The sequence below is a fragment of the Bolinopsis microptera genome, chromosome 6 (assembly GCF_026151205.1).
Source record: "Bolinopsis microptera isolate Bmic1 chromosome 6, MBARI_Bmic_1.0, whole genome shotgun sequence".
Lineage (NCBI taxonomy): Eukaryota > Metazoa > Ctenophora > Tentaculata > Lobata > Bolinopsidae > Bolinopsis > Bolinopsis microptera.
Window position 1 is genome coordinate 7,775,420 of NC_087077.1, and position 27,941 is coordinate 7,803,360.

At 37.8% G+C, this 27,941-nt stretch overlaps 3 protein-coding genes across 13 annotated transcripts in view; 2 read left to right on the plus strand and 1 right to left on the minus strand.

The window, feature by feature from the left end:
* LOC134816900 (casein kinase I-like) overlaps positions 1–27,941 on the plus strand; it is a 91,568-nt gene that overhangs the window by 18,556 nt on the left and 45,071 nt on the right. The gene's annotated exons all lie outside the window — the stretch shown is intronic.
* Positions 8,317–17,130, plus strand: LOC134816740 (pre-mRNA-processing factor 39-like). Of its 6 annotated transcripts, none has more exons than XM_063825723.1 (17): positions 8,317–8,807; positions 8,943–9,013; positions 9,190–9,309; positions 9,432–9,557; positions 9,753–9,859; positions 10,347–10,511; positions 11,508–11,994; positions 12,178–12,377; positions 12,586–12,712; positions 12,862–12,988; positions 13,106–13,199; positions 13,366–13,540; positions 13,844–13,976; positions 15,551–15,674; positions 15,921–16,074; positions 16,310–16,366; positions 16,586–17,127. In XM_063825723.1, the coding sequence occupies exons 1-17, from the start codon at positions 8,324–8,326 to the stop codon at positions 16,733–16,735; spliced, it is 2,901 nt and encodes a 966-aa protein (XP_063681793.1). In that variant the 5' UTR covers positions 8,317–8,323; the 3' UTR covers positions 16,736–17,127. The 6 variants fall into 6 exon arrangements, with proteins under 6 accessions (XP_063681793.1, XP_063681794.1, XP_063681795.1 ...); XM_063825724.1 differs by having other exon boundaries at positions 16,619–17,127; XM_063825725.1 differs by lacking the exon at positions 16,310–16,366 and having other exon boundaries at positions 16,586–17,130.
* LOC134816906 (ER lumen protein-retaining receptor 2-like) lies at positions 17,810–22,986 on the minus strand. Its single transcript, XM_063825923.1, has 6 exons — positions 22,884–22,986; positions 22,602–22,727; positions 21,217–21,350; positions 20,725–20,819; positions 20,333–20,490; positions 17,810–18,436 (listed from the first exon to the last, which is right to left on the minus strand). The coding sequence occupies exons 1-6, from the start codon at positions 22,972–22,974 to the stop codon at positions 18,402–18,404; spliced, it is 639 nt and encodes a 212-aa protein (XP_063681993.1). The 5' UTR covers positions 22,975–22,986; the 3' UTR covers positions 17,810–18,401.

A 27,941-nucleotide genomic window follows, 5' to 3' on the forward strand; every position in this document is an offset into this window, starting at 1 on the left:
TTTTACTCCCCCTCCGTAATCAGTTTTACACATAGCTTTTGTGTCAAAATTACACTAGTGTAATCATTCGGAACCCCCCCCCCCCCCCCCCCCCTCAGCTGATTACGTAATATATGAACGACTCCTTAGAGAACCTCTTGAATAAAACTGTTTAGATTGAGAAAAGAAGAATCAAATTAACTCTCAACAACCTTCGGAATCTTAGGCTTAGATTAAATACCGTTGGTTTCTTTTGCTCTAGTTAGTTTATGCTCCTAGTTAAAATCAGGTTGAGGACTTTGCAGCTCTTTACAGAATGTTTGAAATTGAAGGCATTAAAGTCATTTTAAAAGATAAGTAACGTTTTAGTCGACCTTATATCAGTAGTTTTATTTTGATGCCGGGGAGGGGGGAGGTTTGGAAAAACTTAAGCTGGTGCAATTTAAATACTTAATAAGTATGTGTAAGTGGCTTATGATTTGATTTGAAACGTTTACAAAATAGCAAATATACAAATGTACAGCAAATCGAACAAACATATGAAATGGGCCGAAATGTATATAAATGCTATAAATCGTGGGTCAGTGAAACAAGTACAGAGGACAACTTTCAAAACAGGAGTTTTATGGCCGCCCAAAGTCTCAATAACATCACCTCCACCTAGTAATAAAATTATGAAATATGAAAAGTGTGAAACAATAAAATAATAAAATATTCAAAATATATAGTTGTCTCTTAAATACAGATAACGTCTGAAAATTCTTAAAATAACCATCACTCCTTCATATACTGATCAGTGTCCGAGAGACATGAATAACTCATGATGACTTCTTATCACGGCTAAATACCTTCCCGTACCGGATGGAGTGGTCGAGATGAGACTGTTCAGCCCTCTTTTTCTTCAGGTCAGTGACCAGATGCTTCCTTGTTGCTCGTTCTTCGCTGGATCTGTCTGGACATATCCATACATCTTTGTGCGTCTCCCTCAGTCTCCCTGTTTTCATCAGAATCTGATGAACCGCTGTTGAGCTTGGGACGGTGATCTTGACTGGTCGGATAGCCGTACTACCTGGCCTCTTCCAACCGACTCTAGTCGCTTCGAAGTGAGGTTTCTCCCCGATCTCCTCCAAAACTGCGGTAACTAGCGCTGGAAGCTGTTCTTCCTCCTCTTCTTTCAGCCCAAACACGATCAGGTTCTTGCTCCTGTCCTCCTCTGCAGCCACACTCTTCATCACTTTCTTCAGGATTTTATTGTTGCAGACCGTACCACTTGCACTGTTCTGTTGAACAGCTGCACTATAGTTCTGAATCCCTGACTCCACCGTTGTTTGCACTGTCTCCTCAACAGACGTCTTAAGCAACTGTAGTTGTTCGTCCTTCTGCATCAGCAGCTGGCCCTGCAGTCTGATCACCTTTTCTTTGTCTGCTAGTGCTTCCGTCTTGAAGCACTCGATGATCTCCTTCAAGAGATACATCTGACTACTCTGCCGACGAACAAGGTCCACTGCATCCACAATCCAGCCAGACAGAGTCTGTTTATCCTTAGTCTTGATCTTTTCACGACTTTCGTAGTCAATTTCACGGTAGTCCATATGCAGGTCTTTTTCTAACTGAATGGACCAGCGTGCAACACAGCCTTCCACATCTTCCTGTTGATCATAGTTGAACTCCTTAATCAACTCCTGGGATCGGGTCAAAGTTGGGTCATCCGCCATAGTGTACTTGTATAGTAATGTAGGGCCTAATGTACAAGTACACACGCAAAGGTAAACTATACGCGGTAGCAGCAAACTGAACTTATTGCAAATTTACAAAGATAAGAGAGCTCGATATTTGCAACACAAGCTACACTGATTACACACAAGGGATCAGCGTCTAAACATGGCCAAAATATGGCTTACATAATTATAATATGTAATTTGATCATTATCAACGATCCTTCGAATTATAAATTTAGGTCCACACTACCTTAACCGTCGCTGGTCCTGTAATATCATTCTTAATTCCTGTACCAGTCGAAAGATTACTTCGAAGCTACTTGATCGCTGAGGATAATTTAAGCATTATTAAAGCAATAATTGCTGAGAGCAATATTAATAAATACCATTGTGCATTGGTAGTTATGATGTATGAGGCATTTCGTTAAAAATACAATTTAATCGTTAAAAATACATCTTTTTCATAATAAAGCACAACTAAATCTAACCGACCCTTAGGGAAGTTTTGTCTCCAGACTGACTCCACGATGATTTTGTTCCTGACTCTAATCGTGTCCACAGCAGCAGCTTCGTTACCAGTAGAGACAGAGTTGTCGCTGTTAGACAAAGCTGAAGATGACAGCAGAAAGCTTTCACCAGAGTCAAGGAAACTGTTTCTGATAGTACCCCATATCAACGATCTCCTGAAGGATTACGACTGTGATCGTGGTGCAGCTGATTGTGGTGTTTGGGAATCTGCCAACGTTTTACTGAAACTGGAGTTTGGCAAGTTGAACTGTGATAAAAGTGATAATAATGACGCTGATGCTAAAACTTGTCTCGATGCAAGGGCAATAGTGGGGGATACTATTGTCATACGTTGTATGCCCCGCCGCGCACGAAGTGCGCGGCTCCCCCTGTAGCGTCGAAGACGCTATAGTGAAGCGACCGTGGGGGTCACCACGTGATACAATCTATTGCTACTGTTATTTTAATTTAGCAAATATACAAACAAATTTTATACTGTCGTAAAGATAAAATATTTAGTTATCGGATAGAGACTTGAAAATTAAGTATTACAATAACCAAGCTAAAATATTCAATGTTAAACTCAAAAATTTTCACGCGTTTATGAAGAAATATTTAGTTCTGCGCGTAGTTTTTTGGTCACATCTACGGCAAATTTTCGCCAATTTTGTTCATAATTTCAAAATGTTATTTAGTAGACAAATTACTTTCGGACTACATCCATATTGTTTATTCAAATCTAAAAGAAACAACATTTATTTGACTTCAAAATTGTTCAATCTGAATGCGAGCTAATTACGACGAAGGGAGGTCACAACACTGCGCGCAGGAGTGCATACAACGTATGACAATTTGCTATTGCAGTCAAAGTCGTTTTGTATTGTGTTTTCAACAAGCCACTTTGTCGATTAACACTGATATTCATTTTCAGTAAGGTAAAGGGGGAGATCAAAGAGTTTGAGGGAAGTGTTAATTGACGATGTAAATTCTTCGCAGCTCGGCGAGGCCCAGAAGCGCATCTCAACGCGAACGATCTAACGGTTGCGAGAAGCATTATTGGATGCGCGGTGCGGCCCATTAACGCATCGTTCACCTAACCATGTGCTTTCGCGCCACTGCGGGCGCGCTTGTTTCACAAGTCAAGAAGCCGTGAGGCGGGCGCGCGCTACTGCAAGCGCAAGGGCTCTGGATAGAGCAAAACGCATCGCACTACTAAGGGAAGTGCCGGCCACAAAGGGTTAACATTAAAAAAAACTAAAAATAAGGTGGCCGTGGAAACGCTTGACATTCTCAGAAAATCGTCTTTTGCAGTAAAACTTAGCGATTCGGTATTATTTTTATTTGAACATATTTACTGTTTTGTGTTTACAGTTTAGTTAACAGAATTTTATTTGGATATTAGATTTATTAATTTTTGTTTTTAGCATTATCAATTATTAACGGGTGATACTTGTAAAATATTTGTTTCAAATTATCAGGACCGTCGACCATCGCGATGAGTCCAACTCAGCGCGCGTCCTGGTACGGTAGGTTATAAACATACAATATCAATTATAACACATAATCAATAATTTAAATTGTAGTTTAGAAGTGTAGGTTTACAACCTACCAGGACGCGCGCCGAGTTTGGAGTTGGACTCGTCGACGGTCCAATATATGATATATGGAACAGGTGGTCCAATATATGGAACAGATATTTTACGAGTATCACTTGGTTGACGATGTCAACCCATCGAGATCGTTGCTCTGCGAAGCAAGAATGCTAGTTCGCGCGGCGCGTCGAAGCGGCGAAGTCCTCCAAGAGTATCACCCGTTAAAGCAAAGTTGTGCAGCAGTTTGAGTTTGACAATGGATCGAAAGATGATAGAATGTAGAAGTTGCAGCAGAATGACGGGCTGAGCACCGTGCGCCCAGTAACGGACTAGGCACTACAAGCAACAAAAGTGTTCTGTGCATTACTCAGCTTGCTTATATTCTATAACGTAATTCTCTCATCACTGATACTACACGTGAATCATACACATATCATAACTAATGGAGTGCCATGTTAACGGGTGATACTCGTAAAATATTTGTTCCAATTATTAGGACCGTCGACGAGTCTAACTCAGCGCGCGTCCTGGCCGTTATAAATCTACAAATCTAAGTAAACTATAGGTAAAAATATAATATTAATCATAAGCTAAAATGTACTAATCTTTGTATTCTAAATGGGGAAAAAGAAGAAACATTGTCAGTCAGTCGAGAAAATTGTCAGTCAGGCTATATGGCAGCTTTGTAGATGTTGTGACTATGCTAGTAGTGGTCCCAGGCTTGCGACTGGAATTGCGGTGTTAAATCGATTTAATGGTACCAACGATCCACCTCCCACTTGTTGTTTGGTACTTAGCATTAATAGTGTTAGCTGTAGCCATTTATAGCAAGAATCTTAAAACTAAAGGGGATGACAAGGAAAAGAGGAAGGAAAAAGAATAACGGGACAAACAATTAATTAAAGTATTTATAGGAGCATTAGATATTGTAATTACAAGCTTCAATAATAAATCACTGACTAAAACTTCTAATTAAAATGACACTTGGTACGCTCGCCCATTTTCACTGGTCAGTCTGAACTTCGGTTTATCACGTTGTACACTTATTCACCTAAGTTTCAGAATTTGTTCAGTTTAGCAGAGTTAGTACCCGTGTTTCAATAAATCAAAAGATATCAGGGGAGTTCTTTAATAATGTTACGGTCATCTAGAATACCGAACTTCCTGAAAACGTTATCATATTTCCTCAGACAACGTTTAATGCCTTTAATCAGTCTATCACGGCTATATCCTCTATCAATTAGAATTTTGAATATTTTGTGAAGATGGGAGGTAAAGATATCCAATCTAGTGCAAACATTACCATATCTAAGAACTTGACTTGAAAAAACGTTGTAGCCAACCTCGGTTGGGATGTTACTGTGAGGAAATGTAAGGGATACAACATGAAAATTAAAATAATCAGTTTTGTTATACACTGATATTTCTAGTCCTTCTGTGGAAATATTAATATTTAAATCAAGGTAGTTAATGATTTTATTATTGGAACCAGCTCGCTCCATCTCCAATGAATTAGGATAAATATCTTTAATCAATTTATGAAAGTAAAGGTAGTTAATAATAGATAAATCGTCAACATATCGTTTATTATTGGATAATATCTTTGCTAATCCCATTTTCTTTTCCTGAAGTAAACGTTTCATATAATTAAATTCCTTTTTGCCAACAGTGAGATCAGCTATAGGGGAACTTGAATTTCCACCCATAGGAATACCCTTGGTTTGTATGAATACAATCCCACCGAAGACGACATAAGTGTTATAAATAATAAATTTAACAGCCTCTTTTAGGTCATCTTGACTAAAGCAGGCATGACAATCATAGGTTTTATTGGAAAAGAAACATGTATTACTGTCTCTTTTAGAAATACAAATATATCTATTACGGTCTGAAAATATTAAATCAACAACTTCATTAATCATATTCTCTACTTCAATCAAGTCTAATCTGGTATAAAGAGTAGTAAAATCATATACTTGTATATTATAAACATCGCTATTTTTGATAGCTTCAAGGAATTCACTTGAGGAATCTATGCTCCAAAACATGTTTATACCGCTGTTGTTGTAGATTGCCTCGCAGTATTTCTTGAAGTATTTCCTCAAAAGTTTCAGACAACAGTTAACTTGGACGTTAAGTTGTTTCGTAACGCAAAAACGGGCACCTGCAATGAACCTCGCCTTGTAAGGGTTCTTATGAAGCTTAGGGTTCCAGAAGATGCGTGCTAGTCGCAAGTTTTTATCTTCAACTTGTACATTAAATCTCTCCTTTAGACTCTCAGATATTTTATTGACATAATGAGTCTCGTCTTTGCTACAGGGTTTATATGTATCATTACCTATACATTCTAGAGTATTAGGATCAAAACCCATTTCATTGACAAGAGTTTTTACATAAAACTTTTTACAAATAAATGAAAAATTACCAGAAGCTTTGTCGATACTACAAATAATGTATTTACTTTTCAGCAATTTAAGACTTCTTTTAACATCATCTTTTTCCAGTGTGTTTTCTTTTATTTCAAATGTTTCAGGAAAGTTTTTCTTGTAATATTCAATACGATTGGAAACTATTGATAACACTTTTTCCTTCCAATCGCTGAACTTTACTTCTTTTTGACAGTACTTTCTACTTTTTGATTTTATAAATTTATTTATAAAGTGCTATGATGCAGCTAAGCCGCGCACAGCGTATGAAAGTTTAAACAAAATGACAGATATTCAAATCGAGCGCTAGTTGAGGTTTTAACAATCGACTATTATATCGAACATATCATACAACATTTTTCTCCATCGTTTTTATTGACACTATCCTAAAATCAACCTAAAAATCATGAAGAATAAAAAACATCGCACAGGAAACTGGAGACTATCGTGAAGTACTTTGATTTAGCTTATATTAGTTTAAAAGTACATCTGAACAAGTTAAGTGTAACTTACACCACAAATCATCCATTGTTTATATTCAGTATTGCAATTATGTGAGGATTCTATTCCTTACTTTATGATACGGGGGTGGAACTGGTTGATGATGCAGCGAAACATGAATCTCTTGAGTATGAAACCCCCGCTCCTCCCCCATTTTTTCACTGCTTTCTTACCAAGGCAAAGATCTTCCTAATTTTTGAAATCTACAGTGAACTACGTGCCATTAAATCCGTGCCATTTTAGTGGAATTCTTAATTGCCTAGGTTTGTGCTAGTCGGTAGAAAACGAATAGTCGAAACCTTTTAAACTGAACCATTAAATTGAATTTAGGAGAGAGGGTTAAAAAGTAGTAGTGCAGTAAAAATAGCAGAATTAGATATAAATTTGGAGCCAGTTCTTTAAACTGGCTTACTTATACTACTTAAAGGGTGTTTATAAATTTTATTTAGTTTTCTATTGAATTTATATTGAATTTTTATATAGGGTAATTGTTATATTATATGTATATTGTTTGAATAATTTTCTCTTCCCGAGTGCCACCTGAACAATTAAATTGAATTTAGATCTCCATAAGTATAGTATAGCATAGTAACTGTACACTTTGTACTTCAATGCAGATGTACTGATGAGGTATTCTAAAGCGATTCTTTTCGAATTTCGGCAGGACTCCTCCTCATTCAAAAATCGATCACGTTTTTTATCACACAGTTGTGTAATTTCGCATAGATCCAATGGATCATTAGCTACTACCTAGACTAGGTGACAATGGGATTCATGTGGGACACTTGGTGATACTGGGATCCATCATGCAGTCAAGACATATGTGTTGTTGAGACATAGACCACGACTATCTATCATTTAAGCTGTTTTATGGGTGTAGTATTATGATTTGCAGTGCAGTAAAGGTTACTCTAAGAAGATTCTACATATTTTGACAGAGCTCATCCTCATTTAACCTACAACCTCCCTTAGTTGTGATGAAAGATGCACACTCTCGTTAACTTAAGTATCATTTACAGCTGAGCATAAGGGTTAAATTTAAATTATTTAACCTTTTGGTGCTGTATAAAAATAACATTAATTTATTATTATCATTATTATGATTCATGTGTTAACTGTTTAATGTTTTAACCCAATCCCAGTTTACTGGTATTTCAGATCTACTGGGACTGGCAGTCGATTTTGTTTTCCCAGAACACTCCTGATCCTGGTAAACCCAGGACATGAGAGAATCCTCCAGTGGCGTAACGTTGCCTGTTGGCGCCCCCCTGCCGAAAAAAGCGCCCCCCTGTTGGCGCCCCCTCCCCTTTTGGTGCCCCTCCCTAAAATTGAACAAATTAGGTGATTTTAAAGAATACGCCGGTAAAATCTCTAAAAAAGTGTGTATCTAGAGCAAAGCGTGCAGTTTTGCTAGTACTTTAGTTAAGTTTTCGAAATTGTCCCACATTCAAACGACGATTTGGCGCCCCCCCTAAGACGGCGCCCCCCTGCACAGCGGGGTCAGCAGGGCCTTTCGTTACACCACTGGAATCCTCTGAGCTCTGTTTTGATGTTTTGAATGTGTTAAAAATTAATTAATTATACCACGATTCTAGGAATCATGGACGAATCAATCGATGTATCCTTAGACAGTAGTGTGCATGAGGAATCTCATGAGGAAGATTTAAAGGAGAACAAAATAAAACAATCTTCAAGGAGATCGTCCAAACGTAGTCGAGGTCAGGAAGACTTAGAGGACCCTGAGAAAGTAGAGAAAAGAAGCAGTCGGAGATCAAAGAAAACCAAAGCTGACTCTGATGAAGAAGAATCTTTTGTCGAAGAGCCTGTTGCAGAAGAACATGCCTCAGAAGAGCCTGTTGCAGAAGTAGAAACTAATGGTAATACTGTGGATTATGGTACCTTTGAAGCTGATGAGTCTAACAAAGTAGAACATAGTGCTGATACACTACATGAAGTTGTTCGCCAACCTCTGGCAGAAGAAAATGTTGTCCAGGAACAAGGATCTACTGAAGGTCAGCCAGTTGAACATGAGACTGTCCAAACCAACAATGAAGATGCTGTTATGGAAGCTCAAAATGAAGATGGTAAATCCATGAATCTTTCCACTCAATTGCAGTTATCCATTTGTTAATTAACTGAGTAATGGACGAATTTATTAACTGATATAGTGATATTATACTCTACAAATTTGAAATCATTAATTCTACTCATTGCTTCAGAAGTTGTTGAAGTGAAGGTACCAGTAAAGCAGAAACCTGAAATGATTGTTCTTGATGATATCAATGACGATGTAAGTATTGCATAATCATGTATTTATCGCTTCAAATTATTATCCAATTATTCACGCTTATTGCATGCAAAATTTGCATTTTAATTTTCTTTCTTTAACCACAAGGGTCCTCAAAATAGCATTAGCATGATAATGATATTCTTGTCTCTGTAAACTGGTAATCATGCATTTTTCAGGACGGTCCTGGTCCTGATGAAGTCCCAACAGCAGAAGAGAGGGGATTCTGGAAAGCTGTGGAAGAGAACCCCAATGATTTTGCTAGCTGGACTTATCTTCTTCAAGTAGTAGAGAAAAATGTAAGTCTGTTGTCAATCTCAATGCTGTATTATGAACTGCAACAGCTTTAGTTCTACGGATTAGTTTCTTCCTGCAGTTCTCAGATAATTCCTCAAATAGATAACAGTGTATTCATGTTCAGGGTAAGCTAAAGCAGATCCAGAAAGCTTTCTCTTCATTCCTGCAACTGTATCCTTACTGCTATGGTTACTGGAAGAAATACGCCGACCAAATGAAGAAAATTGTCTCTAACGAAGCAGCTTTTCAGGTAACTGCTACAAGCTTGTTCAACAATCTATCCTCATAAATCTCCGCAAAATTTGATAATCATAATCATTAATTAACCTAATTTAAATGTAACACAGCACGGCCACGGTGGTTATGTAAATGATTAAAATTATTAAATCGCATTATCTGATTTGTGTAAAGTTATTATTCATGCATGATAAATATCTTTACACAGGTGTACAACGACGCTGTGATAGCCATTCCCTTGTCTGTTGACCTGTGGACCTACTTTATCCACTTTATTGCCGAGTGGAAAGATGGCGATGAAAACGAGATCCGAACGTAAGTACTCTTGAATCCGATTCCAGTTCCTCTCAATTACCCGTTGTTATGTAGAATTTCAGCCCTGGAGAAAAGTGTCTGAGAACACGAAAAGGATGGATCCCTCATCTCTGATCAATGAACCTCTCTGTATTACTGTTGTAAGAGTAATGAATATAATTCCAGCCGGAGCTAGCTAGACGTGGTGACGTCACCATATAACGTCATACACCGATCACCTTACTCTCAGTGTCTCACAGTCAGTGTGTTGGTCCCATAGGTACGCGCTGCACGTGCGGATATCACGTGACACGGCGGATTTTATTACGTGACCGGCTGTGTCATGTACCAGGTAGTGGTAGTACTCAACCATCTCCTCTCAATCTCTTCAATCGTGAGCCATGTGGTTACCTCACAAGGCTGTGTTAGCAATGAAACTTGGTAAGAATTTATTGTTTATATTACCCCCAATTTGCTAGTTTGATGATGACAAAGTTTTTTTCCTCAGGATCTACCAACGAGCAGTTGAGGCGTGTGGACAGGATTATCGTTCTGATAAAATATGGGAAGCGTATGTGGAGTGGGAGAAACAGACAGATAAGTACAGAGTACTGAAGTTGTATAGACAGTTCCTTGGCTGTGTCATCCAGCGACATCAATACCATTTCGACAAGTGAGTTGTTATAGTTTCTTTATTCTTAGCTTAAATGAGGTACCTTCACTCATAGAATTTTATGAAATTCACCAAAAACTTGTATTGCCTTGTCCTATGATGTTTTATAAGAATATTTGGTGATCTCATACGTCGACCTGTTAAATGGGATAGCATTCGATTTTTTTCAATTAACATGTTTTTCCAATTAACAAGTTCAGTCTAGCTACTATACCGAATACTACTGCGAAATAAAACTTAAAATTATTGAGAGCTAATATAATAGCTAATGTTATAGTAAGTAAGTAAGTTAGCAGTTGTAGTAAGTAATGTAATAGGACACGAGCAAGTTTACTATATTTGTTGGTGATTCCGGAGATAAGAAGCAACAGTTCCCTGGAAAAAATCCAGCTGAAAGTTAGGGCTGGTTTTTGCAGGGAACTGTTCAAGCTGAACTTTCAATTTTATTCACAGATAGTTCATTTATAATCTTCATTACTATTATTGCCACTTCATCATTAAATCTATTAGCTATCGTCAGTTCAACTTTTTATTGTCTGAGCTAAGAAATGGTAACAATGGGTCCGCATGAAGTCATGAGCATTGGTACACACACTCTATTTCGATACGCACTCTAGTTCGACACCCTCTAGTTCGAAACCCTAAAAGTTTGACTCTGTCGAACTATATTGCACGCAGATAGACGAAATGAAAATGATAGCTCACAGCACATTTCATTAAATTACGAGAGTAGTAATAGTAATACAACTGGTTTAAGCTAATAGGAGGAATCCTAATATGTATAACACATATTACATTATTACATTACGGAAAGTGTACGGTATACAACATGATTTAGAAAGGTTCATGTGATCCCAATCTATAGCCTCTCAGATAACCTGTCAAGCGTCTCAAATATCCAAATAGGGACTAATATATGTACTTAGTACAGAATATTCCACTTCCACAATCTCGGCTTAATTAAAGTTGGTGAAATCAATAAAATCTGAATTTCAGGTTCCGAGAGTGGATCTTCTTCACACCAGTGAAGGACATGGTCACAATGGAGGACATCAAGGAACTGTTGACTCGACACAAAGCAGAAGCCGAACGGAGACGAATTGAAACCGAGAAGAAGATTAAAGAGGAAGAAGAAGAAGCAAGAGCAGCTGCAGAAGAAGCAGCCAGATTAGCTGAAGAGCAGAGGAAGCAAGCAGAGGAGGAGGAAGCAAAGATTCAGGAAGATATCAAGAGGATGCAGGAGGAACAGAAGATGGCAGTGTTAGGTGATCAACCACCTGGTATCGAGGAGGTGACGATGGAGGGTGTTGAGGATCAGGAGCCTGCTCCTGTTGAAGCTGAGGAGGAAGCTGTCCAAGAAGAAGCTGTCAAGGAAGAAGCTAAGGAGGAGGAGAAGGTGGAAGATGTTGTTGCAATGCAGGAAGATGCTGTTGAGGAAATCAAAGAAGAAGAAAAGCCAGAGGCCGTTGAACAGATGACTGAGGTATTTAAACTTTTGACTTGTGATTTAACATTTTAACCAATTGCAATTGTTCGATAATAGAATTAAAAATAACTTTGCCTGTTATGAATTTTAAAACATACTCAAATATATGTATACATATTATTTGGACCATAGTATGTAGTTGTCTGAAAATCCAGGTTGATTCTCATTCAAACATTTTAGGACTTCAATAAGGTAGACATGGAAGAACCCCTGCCCGACAGCCCTGAAGCCCTAACTGCTAAGCAGGAGGCGGCGATACGCGAACAGATGCTGCTCGACATGGCCCCGATCCACGAGAAGATCCTCGCTGAAATAGAGGAGGTGGTGACATTTGAGGATGGGATTAAGAGACCTTACTTCCACGTTAAGGAGCTCGAGAGGTGTGTTAAATGTTCATTCGTCCTGACTCCTGTCCAGATCTTAAAACAAATCTAGAGTTTACAACGAATCGTCACCTGATCGTTTTAAAATTGTCTTATGTCGGCTATAGTCAATTTGTTTGAATCGAAGGGCAAATTAAAAAAATCTTTTGCCTACCTTCCCAACTATACCTAGCCTCAGATTTTTAACACTCTGTTGTATCAACAGGGTTCAATTGAAGAACTGGAAGAACTATCTCAATCTGATTATTGAGAAGAAGAACAACCCCAGAACCATTATTCTTTTTGAGAGATGTCTTATCGCATGTGCCTTTTACGAGGGATTCTGGATCAAGGTAATAATACTCAGAAAATGAGTTAATCTGGATCACTTTGTCATATTGACATTTTTACCTGATTTTTTTAAAGGTTTTGAAATTCATTAAGAAGTTCTCCTTAATCAAATTTTCCTGGTTCAGTTTCATTGACCAATCTATTTTTGCAGTACATTAACTTTATGAGTGATATTGACAAAGAAGTGACTAGCAGTATATACAGGAGAGCTTGTATGGTACATCTTGTAAAGAAACCCTACATTCATCTAAACTGGGCTGCTTTCGAGGAAGAACGAGGCAAGTTTATTAGAAAATATATAATAGTTTATATTGGTTGTGGCATACATTTTTGATCGTACAACAGATTCCTTTGATGAAAACAGTCAAACTATCTGTAACAAGGTTTATTTTCAGGAAACTTGGAAATAGCAAGAGAAGCCTTGGATCACATTGACAAGGGGATGCCAGGTCTTATAGCTGTTATTCTGCGTCGTGCCGGCCTGGAGAGGTATGAATTCATAAGATTTGCAACTTTCTGCTCTGTTCAATTGTGACACACAGCTGATTTAATCGTATATAATTTTCCATATTTATGCAATAATCACGAAATCTTAATTTGCATGGATAGCTTTTAATGCAATATTTAAATAAATGCAACACAATAACCACTACAGACGGACTGGAAATATTGAACAAGGCGGAGATATCATTAAGTTAGCAATAGAGAACTGTAGAGGTCGTGAAACACGTGACTTCTGGATCAACAAGTATATTGGGTACTTACAGTACTCGGCTAAGGAGATTGATGTCGCTAGAAAGTTCCTTAATGAACAGATTGAGAGAAACCCGGTATGTTTACTTGTAATGTAACTTATTTATCTAACTCAAAATTTTATAATTTTTCGAAGAATCTTTTATTATAACACGTTTTCTTTGAAGATAATAATATGTCTATTGTCTAATGGCGTACAACGGTGTCGATTGTAATTATATTCTATTTTTAGCATCATAATACCACACAGTATGGCGGCTTTTAAAATCAGACATTTCTCGTAAAGTTGAGTTTTTGCCTACTGCATGACGTAACGATATTATAAATGTTATCGCCGGGTGCCGCCAACATAACTAATAAATAATGAACACATCCCCCAGAGAAACAAGAAATTATACGTGAGACTGCTGGATCTGGAACACAGTTCCGGAACTCAGTACCCCAACTGTGCTGCTGTTGTAGCTGTATTCGACAAGGCTCTTACATCTAGTCTAACTATTGAAGAGAAAGCTGGTAAGTTTCTCATCTTCTTCTTCTTAGGGCCAGGGGGCTGTGGTTAATATCACTAATGGAAAGATCGTGACCACTGTAAGATAGAGCATTGGAGCCCTGTGCTTACCCCGGTAAAATTAATAAGTCGAGGAAAAAAAATTTAAAATTTTGTTTTCTTTGCATTTAGTAAATCGTTTTGTTGCTTGTATGTATGAAGCCGATGATCCTTGGTAGTGAGAACTTGTCCACTATGTCTGTCACACTAAGATAGAAGGAGTCAAAGTATCCTCCTCGTTGTTTCTCATCGTACTGTCTCCTGTTATCTGTGCCATATTGCTTATATTAAATGCAGATAATATAAACATGCAGTTTTAAACAGTCTTGCCAGTCTTGAGTCTTGCATTAAAAATATTTATAAAATGTATTCAAAATGTATTCAAAATGTATGGTCAATTGGAAAATATTATGTTAACTAACGCTAAAATATTTAATTTTTACGCATGCCACACACTAAAAAAACTTTGGAATTCTAAGCTTAGGAAGTCTATCAAGATCAGAGTGTTTACAGCACTAGTCGAGACGGTGCTTTTGTACGGTTCCGAGACTTGGACTATAACGAAAAGGCTAGAGAAGATGGTTGACAGGTTGATGGTTGCTATACGCGAATGTTAAGATTGGCCCTTAACATCAATCAATATCGAGACCATGTCAGCAACCACAGCCTGTACGGTGATCTTCCCAAAGTCAGTTCCAAGATAACCCAACGAAGGCTCAGACTTGCAGGTCATGCTCACCGACATCCGGAGCTGACACTGAACAAACTGATCCTCTGGAAGCCGAGTCATGGGCATACTAACAGGGGCGACCTTACTTAACACTACTAGATAACCTAAAAGCAGATACTGGGCTGAAGTCAGTACAGATGAGATAGCTAGACTGATGGAGGACAGAAAGCTGTGTAGAACTGTTGTCAATGGATCTCGGGAACACTACCCGCCTTAAGTCAAGTCAAAATATGTAATTGTAAACGTTGCGTCGTTGCTTCCGAGAAACTACCAGTGCAAGTGCAAGTGTCATACTATATTATTCTATTCAGAGACAAAAAACAGCATGAACTAAACTACCGTGTTTTGCCTTTCAACAGAATAGTTACTAGTGCTTACTACCATGTAAGATTTAAGAAACTTATGACAGCTCTAGCGAGGTTTTGGCTCACCTACGCGAGTACATTTGGGAACTTGGGAATAAGGATTTTATGTTGATCCTGAAACAGTAAATTCTCCTTATCGTTCAAAATGATAAAATGAAAAGAAGATTAAAATCCTGAATAAAGTGCTGCTAATCTCATCATATTATCTAGGCTCTCACTGTCCCCGGATACCAGAGTAGATGTCGTAGGTTCCTCGCATCTCACTGTTAGAACAGTCCCGATCCCTACTTGCAATAACGGCGAGATATCGGCCATTCCAGGGAAATTTGAAATTGTCGCAGAACGTTACACAGAAGCTAGAAGTTACAAAAAATTTAAACAGTTAGTCTCATTCGTTAAATATTGAGCGTCACTCGATTAAATGATTGATCAAATATATTTTCAGGTTTCTCACACCGCCGTTTGACATTCCTGGAAGAGTTTGGCGATAACGTAACAGCGATCATATCTGCTTACGAGGATCATAACAAGAATTGGAAGACCGTTTTAGATGAGAAGAAGAAGGAGAGGTGAGCACTGAGCATTTCTATTGTTTAAAGAATGTTTGAACGTTGCAATTGAGTTCGTTAATTTACCATAATAAAAGTAAGCTTGTAGTCTAAGATGAAACTGTTTAATATAATATTAATTTTCAGTTGAATAATTACCCAAGTTGAATTAAATTCATTTGTAATCAGCTTGGTTCATTTTGATCATATCAATTATGCATTTATTTTATTACGTGTAAAATGTAAATTTATATTAATTTTCTTCAGCTCGGTGCCAATAAAAGACTACAAGAGGCGTGATAACTACAGTAACAACAGAAACTACAACCGCGACAGAAACTACAACCGCGACAGAAACTACAATCACCAGAACAATTACAACCAGAATAATTTCAATAACCAAGGGGGCGCGGGCGGATATGTAAGTTTCTTATTATTGTAGAAAACCAGCTTTAATCTGTTGTTTATGATATTTTGATTGAAATACTATTCTGTTTAAAATTTCTGATGTTTTCTGATCAGACATAAGTAAGAAAAAATATACCTGGATAATAAGTTGATAACGTACAGAAACATACCGAAATTATGAACTAAAATTATCTGTTATTTTCAATTCAATTTGTTATTTTGTAAATTATTGTAAGTGCTATTTTCAGAAAACATCAGAAAATTTGCATCAACAACCGTTCACGCCTGCATCAGATGGAAATACTGTATGCATGAATTCAATGAATTCAACAAAATTTTCATATTGGATAGGATAACAAATCTCTGTCCGATCCACATCCACACAAAATAAAACCAACCAAATTGGATGAAAATTGGTCAAATTTCATGAAATTTGATTTTATTTATTTATTTCCTGACTATTACGAATACCTAGGGCACAGGCCACCAATTACTTGCCATATTGATGTACACTTTCTTTCCAGAACATGAACTATAACATGCAACACGCCCAACAGCAGCAGCAATACCAACAATGGTACTCCCAGTACGCCCAACAGCAACAGTTCGCCGCCCAGGGAGCTCCCCAAGGTGCCCCTCAGTACCAGCAACCTCAACAGAATAGAGGTTATTAAACCTCGAGATGTTTCAGTTAATTATAGTTTATTGCTTAATTGATGACTATTATCGCACCGCGCTATCTCTATCACAGACAAACCATCGTCAACCGTCACGCAGTCTATATTGCTATAAGCTATTTGATTTAATTTATAAAACGAAATCTTAATGTGTACTTCTAAGTTCTAAGTTTTATGTTTTACAGTGAGCGAGAAGGCCACTTGACTTCACCATTTTTAATTTGTGTCATAAAGTTTGCTTAACCCTCGATTAACTCGGAATGAAGCCTGAAGGTCCCGTGTTTTTTCGATTCTCCCAACTATTTTCAAAATGGTCTAGTTTTATATTGATTGTTCCCGATGAACTTATGTTCCAATGCAAACTAAGATCAAATGTTTCTTTTGATTTTATGAAAAGCGTTTTCTTTTGTGAAGAGTGTTAAGTGTAGTCAAATTTCGATATTAGTTAATGGTAAAATGTACCTGAATTTGGACTGAAGTCGCTGGAAGCAGAAAGCGACGGGAGTAGAAAGGTGGAAATTGATATCCAAGTTCCTGTCCGTCGATTTAACACCCGATAGTGCAACAACTGTGGGGCAACTTCGCAATATCATCATTTAGTACTAGCAAGGTGGCCTCCATATCTGTTCAAAGCAAAGTTTCGCGCTAATAACTTATGTCCACGTACGGACGTAATTGGAAGGAGCTGGATCTTGGCTGCGATATAATAAGCGGCAAAGAATATGTTGAAAGAGGGAATTAAATACCAGGTCAGTACATAATTGAGTTAACCTCTGCAGTGAGTGTACGGTGATAATGCTCACCCGCGCGGATACTTATTTGCCTGCCAGCGGGGTTCAAAAACCAGGATTGGATATTCTAGAGTCTATCAATTTTGAGATCACTTTTTGGTAAACAAATATTTTGGCACAGAAGAAATTCTCTCTTAGAGAGTCTTGCTACACGTTGTATATCCCTTTCGGCTGGATTCGCGCTCAAAAGTGGTATTAAATGCAACGTGAACGTGTACCAACAGGACACGGCAATTCCTTCTTCAGCATACACAATGAGCGGGAAAACTAAAACTCAGTGTTACTTAACTGGAAAATATAATTGAATTGTAATATTTAATAAAGCTATACACTGTCACAAACTGAAACTGCGCCATGTTGCAACAACCTACGATATTAAACGAAATTACCGTAATATTGAAATATATCCTGAGAGTTATTATAAAGCGAACTAATATAAGTAGTTAAAGAGTCTAAGTAACACAAATAATTTAGAGATCCTAAGATTTGAATAAGACATTAAATGGTGAAATCAAGTAAGACCTTAAGCATGCCCTTGAAAGATACAGCTGGTATAAAACCGTTTTTACATCAAAAAAACTATTGCACTGATATAACATGTTAGGTAAACACTGCCGACAACACTGGTGTCACAAAAAAAAGCGCCTTTCATTCCTCAAATACTGAAACAGATTCCTGATCATGTCACTTTAAATACGTTGTCTTTCCCTAAGATAAATGCTTAACACCTAAAAACAAAACCCTCATCAATGGAATAACTTATCAATGCTCAACATTTACCCGTTTCTACAACGATAACATATTATGCCTCTCAAAAGCTAAATATATAGATACTGGGAATCGAGCTGATTGTCTTCTTAACTCCATGCCATCTAGCAAGGGAGGACCAGGGACTTTCCTTTGAGCACTGAAATATCACAGATTTAATTATCAGATATATCCCAAGAATGGAATAATAACATTGGTATAATTGAGGTGTTAAAAAAATGTTGCAACAGAAGTGACGTGTCCCAGGATTCGTGGAGGTCTATAACGTGGTCAATTTCAGCGGTAACTTTTAGTAAATATTCCTTTGCTGATATGATGATGGTAGAGAATCTGTTGGATTGATAAGACTGGTTCAAAGTGCCGAAAATCAGATTAATTGGGAACCAAATTAGCATTTTTGTTGATTAATTGTATTAACGGATTGCGCGCGCGCGCAGGACACATCATAAGTTTTAGCTAAGTGACTTCACGTCGACATATCGAGAATGTTTTCGCGCGTTCCTGAAAAACACACCTCTCTCTGAGCCCTGGATTTTGCTGGCCTGTAAATGTAAACGTGGCCATAGCACAGGTAATGGGTGGTAATGCCCTAGAGAGGATCAAGTTATCAGAAATCGAACACCAATGGAAATGCTATTCCATCATACCTATCGAGTAATAACATGCCAAAGTTTTGTAGGATGCTGCCAGGTGGTTGCTTTTAGTGGCTGTCAAACGGAAATCAAATTATTTCTAGACACGTTTTCAAAATATCCAGCGTGTACGTCAAATGGTCATGGAAATAGGAAGTGGATATCAAAGCGGATGTAATATTCCCAATATTGCAACTTTTTTGTAGGAGATCTAACATAAGTTTTGACATGTGCAATGAAGATAAGTTGGATAGGGCCATGGTTCATGTGCTGATTCGTGCGAGGACTATCACTGATTAAAGGTTACTGAAAATGAACAACTTGACGCTTTTTATGCTTACATGGACTAAAGATTTGCTTCTACAACTCTGAATATATCCTTTAAAGATGGTTGGAAATATCAACAATTAAAGATCAAGACGACGGAGAGAGGTTTATCTCAAATTGCTGACACTTCAAATAGTTCTTATACCCAACATTTAACAGTCCTAATAAGAATCATTCATTCATTCATTCACTATTTCATTCATTCATATCTACCTATGGGAGTGAAAATGCTTTATTCAGCAATGGTCATGTCTATTGAACACGAATTAACTGTTTCCAAAACTTTCTCCTCCTTCAAATCTGTGACTACCAAAAGTCCTGACCCAAGAAGTAACTCAGTGCAATGTCCTAGTGGGGTGTTTACTTTTATCATGAGGCTTCTCATCAATGAGATATAACTTTTAGTCGTCCTTTGTGAATAGCAAAGATGTTGATCATGCTCATGGAAACTGTTTTAACGACGGTTTAATATGTAACCTTTGTAAAAAGAATTATTTGGATATCTGAATTATTTAGATATCTGTTGAGAATTTAGAGTAAATGAACGACGTGGTAAATTTTATAAGACCTAGTCGAATTTAAGGATGTGTCTGACCCAAGTAAACTTTCAAAAATTTATATTTGTTTTTCGATTTTCCGGTCGAAATCGAAAAACAAATATTTCTGAAGCTGAGACCATACTCTATTTAGTTGAAGACAGCGAACGCGATGGTGAATTTTTCATCATAAATAAGGTTTTAGCTGTTTTTAAACCCATGCCCATTTGACAAAAATTGGGTAATACATGGCCCCCACCCCCCCCCCCCCCCCCCCCCCCCCTTGATGAAATTGAAGACATGCAATTTGGGGGCTCATTAAATAATTAGGGTTGTGATAGAGGAATATGTCAACTATTTTTATAAAGATTTAGAGGAACGTGAAAGTAGATTTATCCAGTCCCTTAGAAATATAGGACTAATCGGAACATATTCAATCGACCACTTTGGGTTACCAATACTGAATCAAACTTGATAATTCCCTTGTGTATTAAAAGTTTTTAAAAATACTTTTCTTCAGGTTTTCAAAATTCCTCGAACCTTTGGTGACGTAGAGGTAGAAAAAGTCGATGTAGAGGACAGTCTGGACGACTCCAGCAACAACGGCAATTGGGTCGAAGAAGCTCTCAGTGTGGTATCTGTAGATCCAGTTGAGGATGTAAAGTCCGCGGTACATGCCCAACATGAAGAGATAGTGACTGAAGGGGATGGGGTATTAGTCAGATAATGAAACAATAATAATTGATGATTTCTACTGAACAATAACACTTGCATAATATATTTATTACAAAGTTACAAGTTCGTCTGATGCAGAAGAAATTTTTTGAAATAAAACTTTGCGATGGTAAATTACCGTTACTAGTATCACTTGTTGCCTCATGGAAATTTTATCAATGTATAACTTTGTGTAGAATAAATAAAAAACAATGTACCTTGTGATGGTTTCCGCTTCCCCAGTTTTAGACATCATGAACAGTTGAGGGAGGATCGCACCAGCCTCAAGGTAGATCGAGTAAGTCCAGAGAATCTGCAGGGAAATGATATTAGTAGCTTGTCTTTTTGGGCCGTCCAATTACGCTTAAAGAAACAAAATCTTGCAGTTGATGACGTTGTTAATTGGGTAAGAAATCTTTAAACTGTACTTTTATTACAAGTGCACAGTTTATATATTACGCGGATTCTAATCTCTGCCGTGACATGCTAACACTGCATATTGTCTGTGTGTGACTGAAATAAATAATAATAGCTAAAAAGTGATACAGCGTATCTGTCCTTGAACTTTGAGTTAGCGTGAGATTACAATTATCGTGTCCCTGATTATTGTGATCCCACGCATAAAACTTGGAGTTGGATAGATACGTGGTACCACTCTGTAGCTATTCGTAATGCTAATACTATGATAAATCTATTAAATGCTAATGTACCTCAGTAACGGTGAAGGAGTGGTTGAGGACGAGAGCCAAGATAACGCAGGGTCCGAGCAAGAATTCTACACGGAAGGTATCGTGGTTGCTGTCGTAGGTGGGCTTGAACTTCATGAATATCAGATAGCAGGTTCCTGAAATGAATGGTCATTAAAATACTTCTGCTCTTCTAGAATTAGTCAGGGAGAGACTGTCAATAATAATTTGAGATTTTCTACTACTAATACAGAGTGACGTGCCCAAATCAACGTGGCCCATCCTACTGAACAATGAACATGTCCGAAATATCGCAAAACGGGCAGCTCTTTTGCAGTGCCCCATTGTTCTTGCAGAACAAAAACAGTCAACAGAGGCATTAAGTATTTCATTCGCAGAAAAACAATATAATAAGAGCGCCGTAACGAAAGAAATAGCAGCTTTCTTTCGTCGTATGAACACCTGTTAACTTGCACTCATACACTTTAAAACACCTGCTCACGAATCACGATGTTAGTTCTTCAGTATCATTCTACACTCTACACTTAAATATAGCTTAACACCAACAGAATTTTATATCTAAGTGCCGAGGATGTAAAATATTTAACTGTCAGAAGTACAACATTAGCATCACTCAATCTAACGAGCTTTGCAACAAGTAATCATGCATATTGTGTGCACTATAAAATATCACATGAGTCATATCTGCTATTTTCAAGTCACAAAATTACTATAAGTGTTAATCATCAATCATATTTTGCTGGTCCCGTTGTGGCCAATATGCTGCTAAGGTCAAGCCTTTTAAGCAATTAATCAAGGTTTGTATCGCACACGTGTGACCTGCATCCCCCGAGACGTTTAATTCTGCAGGTGAATGACAAGGTGACTCTTAATGAGTGACAAATTCAAGATATAATACTAGATTGAAATCTTGGAGCAGTGGTATGTTTCAAGGTATGCTAATTGCTATAGCTGTCCTTACTGAGAAATCTTTAATACAATGCAATATTTTTAAATGGATAGACGGACACAACAGGTGTTCCTCTTCAGCCGAGCCAATGAAGCAGAGCAACCATTTAGTTGCAGCGGTTGCAGGTAAAGGTATTTAACGTATTATTAGGTAATTTTGCTTTAAAATCAAAACAGTTGCACGATTGCACAATTTGCCGCACCTATATGCAATGATGCCACTGCACACGAGTAATGAGTAAAGTCGAAATTTATTTCAGTCCTGCTCCAGATGTTTCTCCTCGAACTGTAATATTCTCCTTCAATATAAACAACACTACTTCTGAGAACAGATATAGCTAAAGGTCAGACAACCGTGAACTAGCAAAATTGCCCACTTAATGTCACAGAACAACTCGAAAGTTTAATGAGAACATCTAGTAAGATAAAATACAACTTACCGACACTGCATGCGATGTAGATAATCTTCATGCTGGTGTTGTACAGAGAGATAAAGCTGAAGAAGAGATCAAGATATCGGGTACAGAATACCATGGCAAACAGAGCCTGCGATTTTCCTGAAATACCTGAAACAAAAAGGATGTTAGTTAAAGCTGCAATTGTCAACATACACCAGATCAATCCTATTCTATATCTGATATCTTCCTGGTGAGAATAGGAAAGCTAGAATCATTTTAAAAGAAACAATAGCAAACAGTTTGACAATCAAGAGATGTACTCACCAGCACATGATCTTGTTTTCCATATCTTGAGCAGAAGGATGATTATCGCAACTAAATGAGATAAGTCACCACATAATCTGAATAAATTCATCCTACTGCTGAAAGTTTTAAATTTAGTCAAATTGGTTTTCATCTCATGAGATGTAGTTTCAACACCAATTAAAAGATCAAAGCTGTAAGTTAAGTCTAAGAGGTAAAGGTTAAATGCGCTCAATTGTGTCCCTAACTTGAAATGTTGCAATATTGTGACCTCATTGCAGCCCAGAATTGTGCTCTGCTGTGTTGTCAAATAATGTCTGGACAGCACTATGAGGATGATGAAAATCTAAGTATTGTAGGCTACAATGAGCATTTCAGTAACAAATAGCACGATAGATCTGAAAATAGGAAACAAAAACCCTTTGCTTAAAATAAAATACTTTTAAAACTAATATAATACAAACAAACAAAAAACCACACCCTCCTCACCTCACAAACAGAAGACATTGATTGCAAGTTATAGAAGTTCTAAAAGTCTTGTCAGTGCTACTTGTGGTACCATTTCTGTTTAGGTGAACCTTATCATGCTTTTATGTTAGTAATGTTCCCATTTTGCTTACTGTTGTATATTCTAAAAGTTTTTTGATTATATCAATTATTTAAATTGAGTCTGAGTTGATATCAGTGTTGAGCTCTATTTAGATTTGCTCAGGTAGGCTTAGATTCATAACAATCCCAATACAGCACAACAGATCAATTTCATTCATTGATGTATGTTGAAACGTAAGTGACGTGACATTGATCTGAGATAAGATGAGAAGAGATCTGTTCTTATTCTTTTCACAAAAAAAAACCTCTAAGGAACTCAGACCCACAAGTCTGAACCTTTCCAGTGGGCTATTTATTTAAGTTTAGTTCCAACCATTGGTTTTCACTTTGAAACTTTGAGCTCCACGCTGTTATCTGATCTCTATCGCTCAGAATAGTTCAAGCTATTTCAGTGTAGCGTTATCTTTTGGGTCGTTACAAGTTTCAAAATTGTCCCCATGCAAATGACGATTTGACGCCCCCCCTAAGATGGCACACCCGGGATCAGCGGGGCCCTTACCTTCGTTACGCCACTGCATCTGTCAGCTTTTGATAGATGGTATAAGGGAATATTGGGAAATTTTGACAGAAATGCGAACTTTATAGACTTTGAAACTTCCGATGAGTTGGTTTGAGATATTTCTACCCATGCAAATAATATAAAGTATCCAAGATTTACCTAGCTACATCAGAACATTCTGTCAAATATTAACTATGATTAAATTATGCTGCTTTAAAGGTTAGGCGTATTAACCGAAAAGTTTCAAGTGCAACTACATAAGTGGACGAATACTCAGATAAAATTGGAAACGTCAAAACCTAGACATCTGTTACATCTGGTAGTAAGGTGCACATTGACAAGCCTGCAAACCAACTTGTTCAACAACTCTCTACACACAAAGTTGTGAAAGTTGAGGAAACAGAGGAAATAAACAAAAGAACTCTATTTTATTTTAAATTGTATTTTCTTATTGGAATGCAAGCCAGTTGATGTTGACATCGAAGACATTTAAGATATAAGGAAGGCATTTAACAAGGAAAAATTGAAAAAATTGAAAACCTCTTTATATGGCCTAGCACATGATCTTAGTTTCAACCCAGATATATAATAAGGGTTTTAATTTTACAGATGACTAATTTTAAAAGTCAGTGATGGAACAACACATCAGTGTCTTCTCAACCAAATATGTTGCTATCTATAAATGGAGTATATAAATGGAGCCGCTAGAACATGAGATAAGACAAAAGCTTCTGCCAAAGATGCTGGGCAGGGAGATTTCAGACTTAGAGAGGGACGTGTTAAGTCTACCAATAAGATTGGGAGGATTGGGCATTGGTAAACCCCACGAGGAATGCCAGTCTGAGTACACAGCTTCCAAGCTACTCACCACCGAGCTTACAAAGGCAATAGTGGACCAACAGGAAGTTTACACTGCATCCAGTAACCTCACCAAATCAGGGAAAGAAATGATAAAAAATTTGAAGAATTCCGAGCTCCAAGCCAAGTTTAACGCTATAGCTGAAAGATGTGGCACCTCCTCTAAGAGAGCACTACTAACAGCAAGAGAAAAGGGAGCGTCCAGTTGGCTTAACACATTGCCACTTCAGCAGTATGGCTACACTCTGAACAAAGAGGAATTTCGAGACAGTGTCTGCTTACGCTACAGTTGGTGGATACCAAACACTCCCATCACCTGTGGATGTGGGAAAACAAGTGATCTTGACCACCTTCTCACCTGTAAGCTAGGGGGCTACGTGATAATGACCCACAACAACATCAGAGACACAATGGCAAATCTACTTCGTGAGGTATGTCATGATGTAAAAGTTGAACCCCAGCTACAGAAGGTAAATGAGGGTGACTGCCTCAACCCCAAGACTATAACAGGTGACCAAGCTCGGCTTGATGTATCTGCTAGAGGAGTTTGGACTCCATTTGATAAGACCTTTCTTGACATAAGGGTTTCACACCCCAATTGCTTATCAAACAGGACAAAAACTCTTCAAGAAGTATACGAAGAGAACGAGAACGAGAAGAAGGACGAGTACTTGGAGAGAGTGTTGAATGTGGAGAAGGCTACCTTCACCCCGGCTGTATTTCTCACATCTGGAGGAATGTCTAAAGAGTGTAAGCAGTTCGTCAACAGAGTAGCAGACCTCATTGCAAGAAAAAGGAAGGAAAGGTACTGCGATGTAGTAAGACACGTGAGAACTAGGATAAGATTTGCAATGTTGAGAACAACTCTTATTGCTCTACGAGGGTACCGAGGAAAGAAGGTGGACACCAAACGTGAGATTCAGCTATCAGAAGTTTCATACAACCTCATCCCTGCCCCTATAATGGAGTAGATCATGTGTTTTGTTAAAATGTTTTTGAAAAAATTATTGGTAGCAATGAATTGTGCTCTGCCAATTGCAACATTTAAAATTTGATTGTACTCTGCCAATTTCATCACTTGATTTAATTGAATGTATATATATACTGTTTGACACATAAATGGAGTATAACGTTGAGAATCATAATAAACTGTGATTCTGGAATGACTGTACTTTGGTGCTGCAAAGTATAAAACAAAGCTTTGTTTCAATTTTGTAAAACTGCAAGCGCGGTTACAGCAAAATCGTGCAAACAGGTCAACTAAAGAATATTAAGTTGGTGAGCTACAATATGAAGGTATAAAAATCGCAGCTGGGATAATATAATTAAGAATGACAAAAATATGTAATTTTGAGAATTGACGTGCGCGCAGCAAATGTTGCAAAAAACGCGGCCTAATAAAGTAAAAATTGTAGATTGATGTACTATTGGGGCGCGCATGCAATAAAGCTTTTCAATGAGCTGCGAAGGGTTGAAATTTGACAAATTGAAAAATTCAAATTTTTGTTGCGCGATGCGTTACTGTGCCGCGCCGCGCACTCAATGAGGCTTTTCACAGGCTTCTCTGGCTAGATCGGCAAAATGCGCTACTGTGCCGCGCCGAGCTGCCATGAATTGACATCGTCAATTGATAAAATTTCAGTAAAAAAAATTAAATGAGTATTTCTTTAAAAGTAAAAATGTGGGAAAAACAGTTTTTGGATTTAACTTTGACAATTGACAAATAATACTTGTCTAAATATATTTGGAGTAGCGCCCGCCGCTTATATAGTACTCAAAAGTACTATAGAAGCTACTAGGCAAGGGCGCTGGTTTATTCCACTTTATATAAACAATGGATAACTAAAATATAGCAATGCAATGTGTGGTTGCGATAAACATTATTTGATGCGCAGCGTTACCAGGCTCGCCTTTTCCTATGCGCAGTGTTTTTCATTACAAACAATGGAAAAAATGGTGCTGTCTTATAATATTAATAATATATAACCGTGACTTAAGTAAAAATACATAATTTTGTATTTTCATTTAACGGGTGATACTCTATCGTAAAATATTTGTACCAGGACAATCTTGTATCACGTTGTGACACCCACGGTCGTTTCACTTTATCGTTCTGACGATACAGGGGGAGCCGCGCACTTCGTGCGCGGCGGGTCATACAACGTATGACAAGGACAATTGACGAGTCCAACTCGGCGCGCGTCCTGGTAGGTTATAGACCTACAAATTTTCATCAGATATATATTTGTAGGTTTACAACCTACCAGTACGCGCGCCGAGTTGGACTCGTCGACAGTCCTGTATATGGAACAGATATTTTACGAGTATCACCCGTTAAATTTATATTTACATACCTGGTATTGTCAAACCAAGGTGTTCATGATTTGTATAAAACATAATCCCTTTTCCTGTAATATAATGTAACTGGTTACTCATTACTTGTTACAATTGTGTTCAATGTTGTATCAGACAATGACTTAACTGACAATTTCTGTGAATATTCGTTAACAGATTGTTCAGGGTTTTGGAGTACGTCGTGACTTCATCGTTGTGTATTTTTTCATTTATTTCTATACTAGCCACATCGCTATGTTTGCCTGTATGAGACTGTTTGACCACTGTGGAATTTTTTTAATCAGGACACTTATTTTACTTCAGAGTATTCCAACAGCCACATTGTTACACAAGTGCAACCAGCCGATTACAGGAAGCCGAAGGATTTGTTTTTAGCCAGTGCATGACGGTTAAGGTAGTGTGTACCATACTTTCTTTGCCTGAGACTTTGCTGCAATGTGCAGCTCCTCATTTAACCCTCACACCCTATTTCTCGAGTATTCGGCTGAGTAGACCGGGGGCTGCATAGACCACTCAGGATCATTAGCTGAACGTCAACGACGCTCACCCCACGACCAGGCAGACAGTGGGATTTGAATCCGCAACCTCACGAATGCAAAGCTGGCATTCTAACCAACTGCGATACCTGGCCGTTAAAATGATATAAATACATTGCATTTGTATAGGGGATAAGCTCTAACCCTGTATATGAGCTATTTCGCTTCCAATTATGGCATTGGTGATTGTAGATTATAGGAGGTCTTACGAATGCAATATAT

Excerpts from the sequence above, each read along its gene's own strand:
- LOC134816740 (XM_063825723.1), top strand. The coding sequence starts at position 8,324 with ATGGACGAATCAATCGATGTATCCTTAGACAGTAGTGTGCATGAGGAA. Across the intron at positions 9,860-10,346 it reads GATGAAAACGAGATCCGAAC|GATCTACCAACGAGCAGTTG; the intron begins GTAAGTACTCTT and ends TTTTTTCCTCAG. Across the intron at positions 13,200-13,365 it reads CGTCGTGCCGGCCTGGAGAG|ACGGACTGGAAATATTGAAC; the intron begins GTATGAATTCAT and ends TAACCACTACAG.
- LOC134816906 (XM_063825923.1), bottom strand. The coding sequence starts at position 22,974 with ATGAATTTATTCAGATTATGTGGTGACTTATCTCATTTAGTTGCGATA. Across the intron at positions 20,491-20,724 it reads GAAGCGGAAACCATCACAAG|TCACTATCTCTTCATGTTGG; the intron begins GTACATTGTTTT and ends CATCCCCTTCAG. Across the intron at positions 18,437-20,332 it reads CTACCTCTACGTCACCAAAG|TGCTCAAAGGAAAGTCCCTG; the intron begins GTTCGAGGAATT and ends GTGATATTTCAG.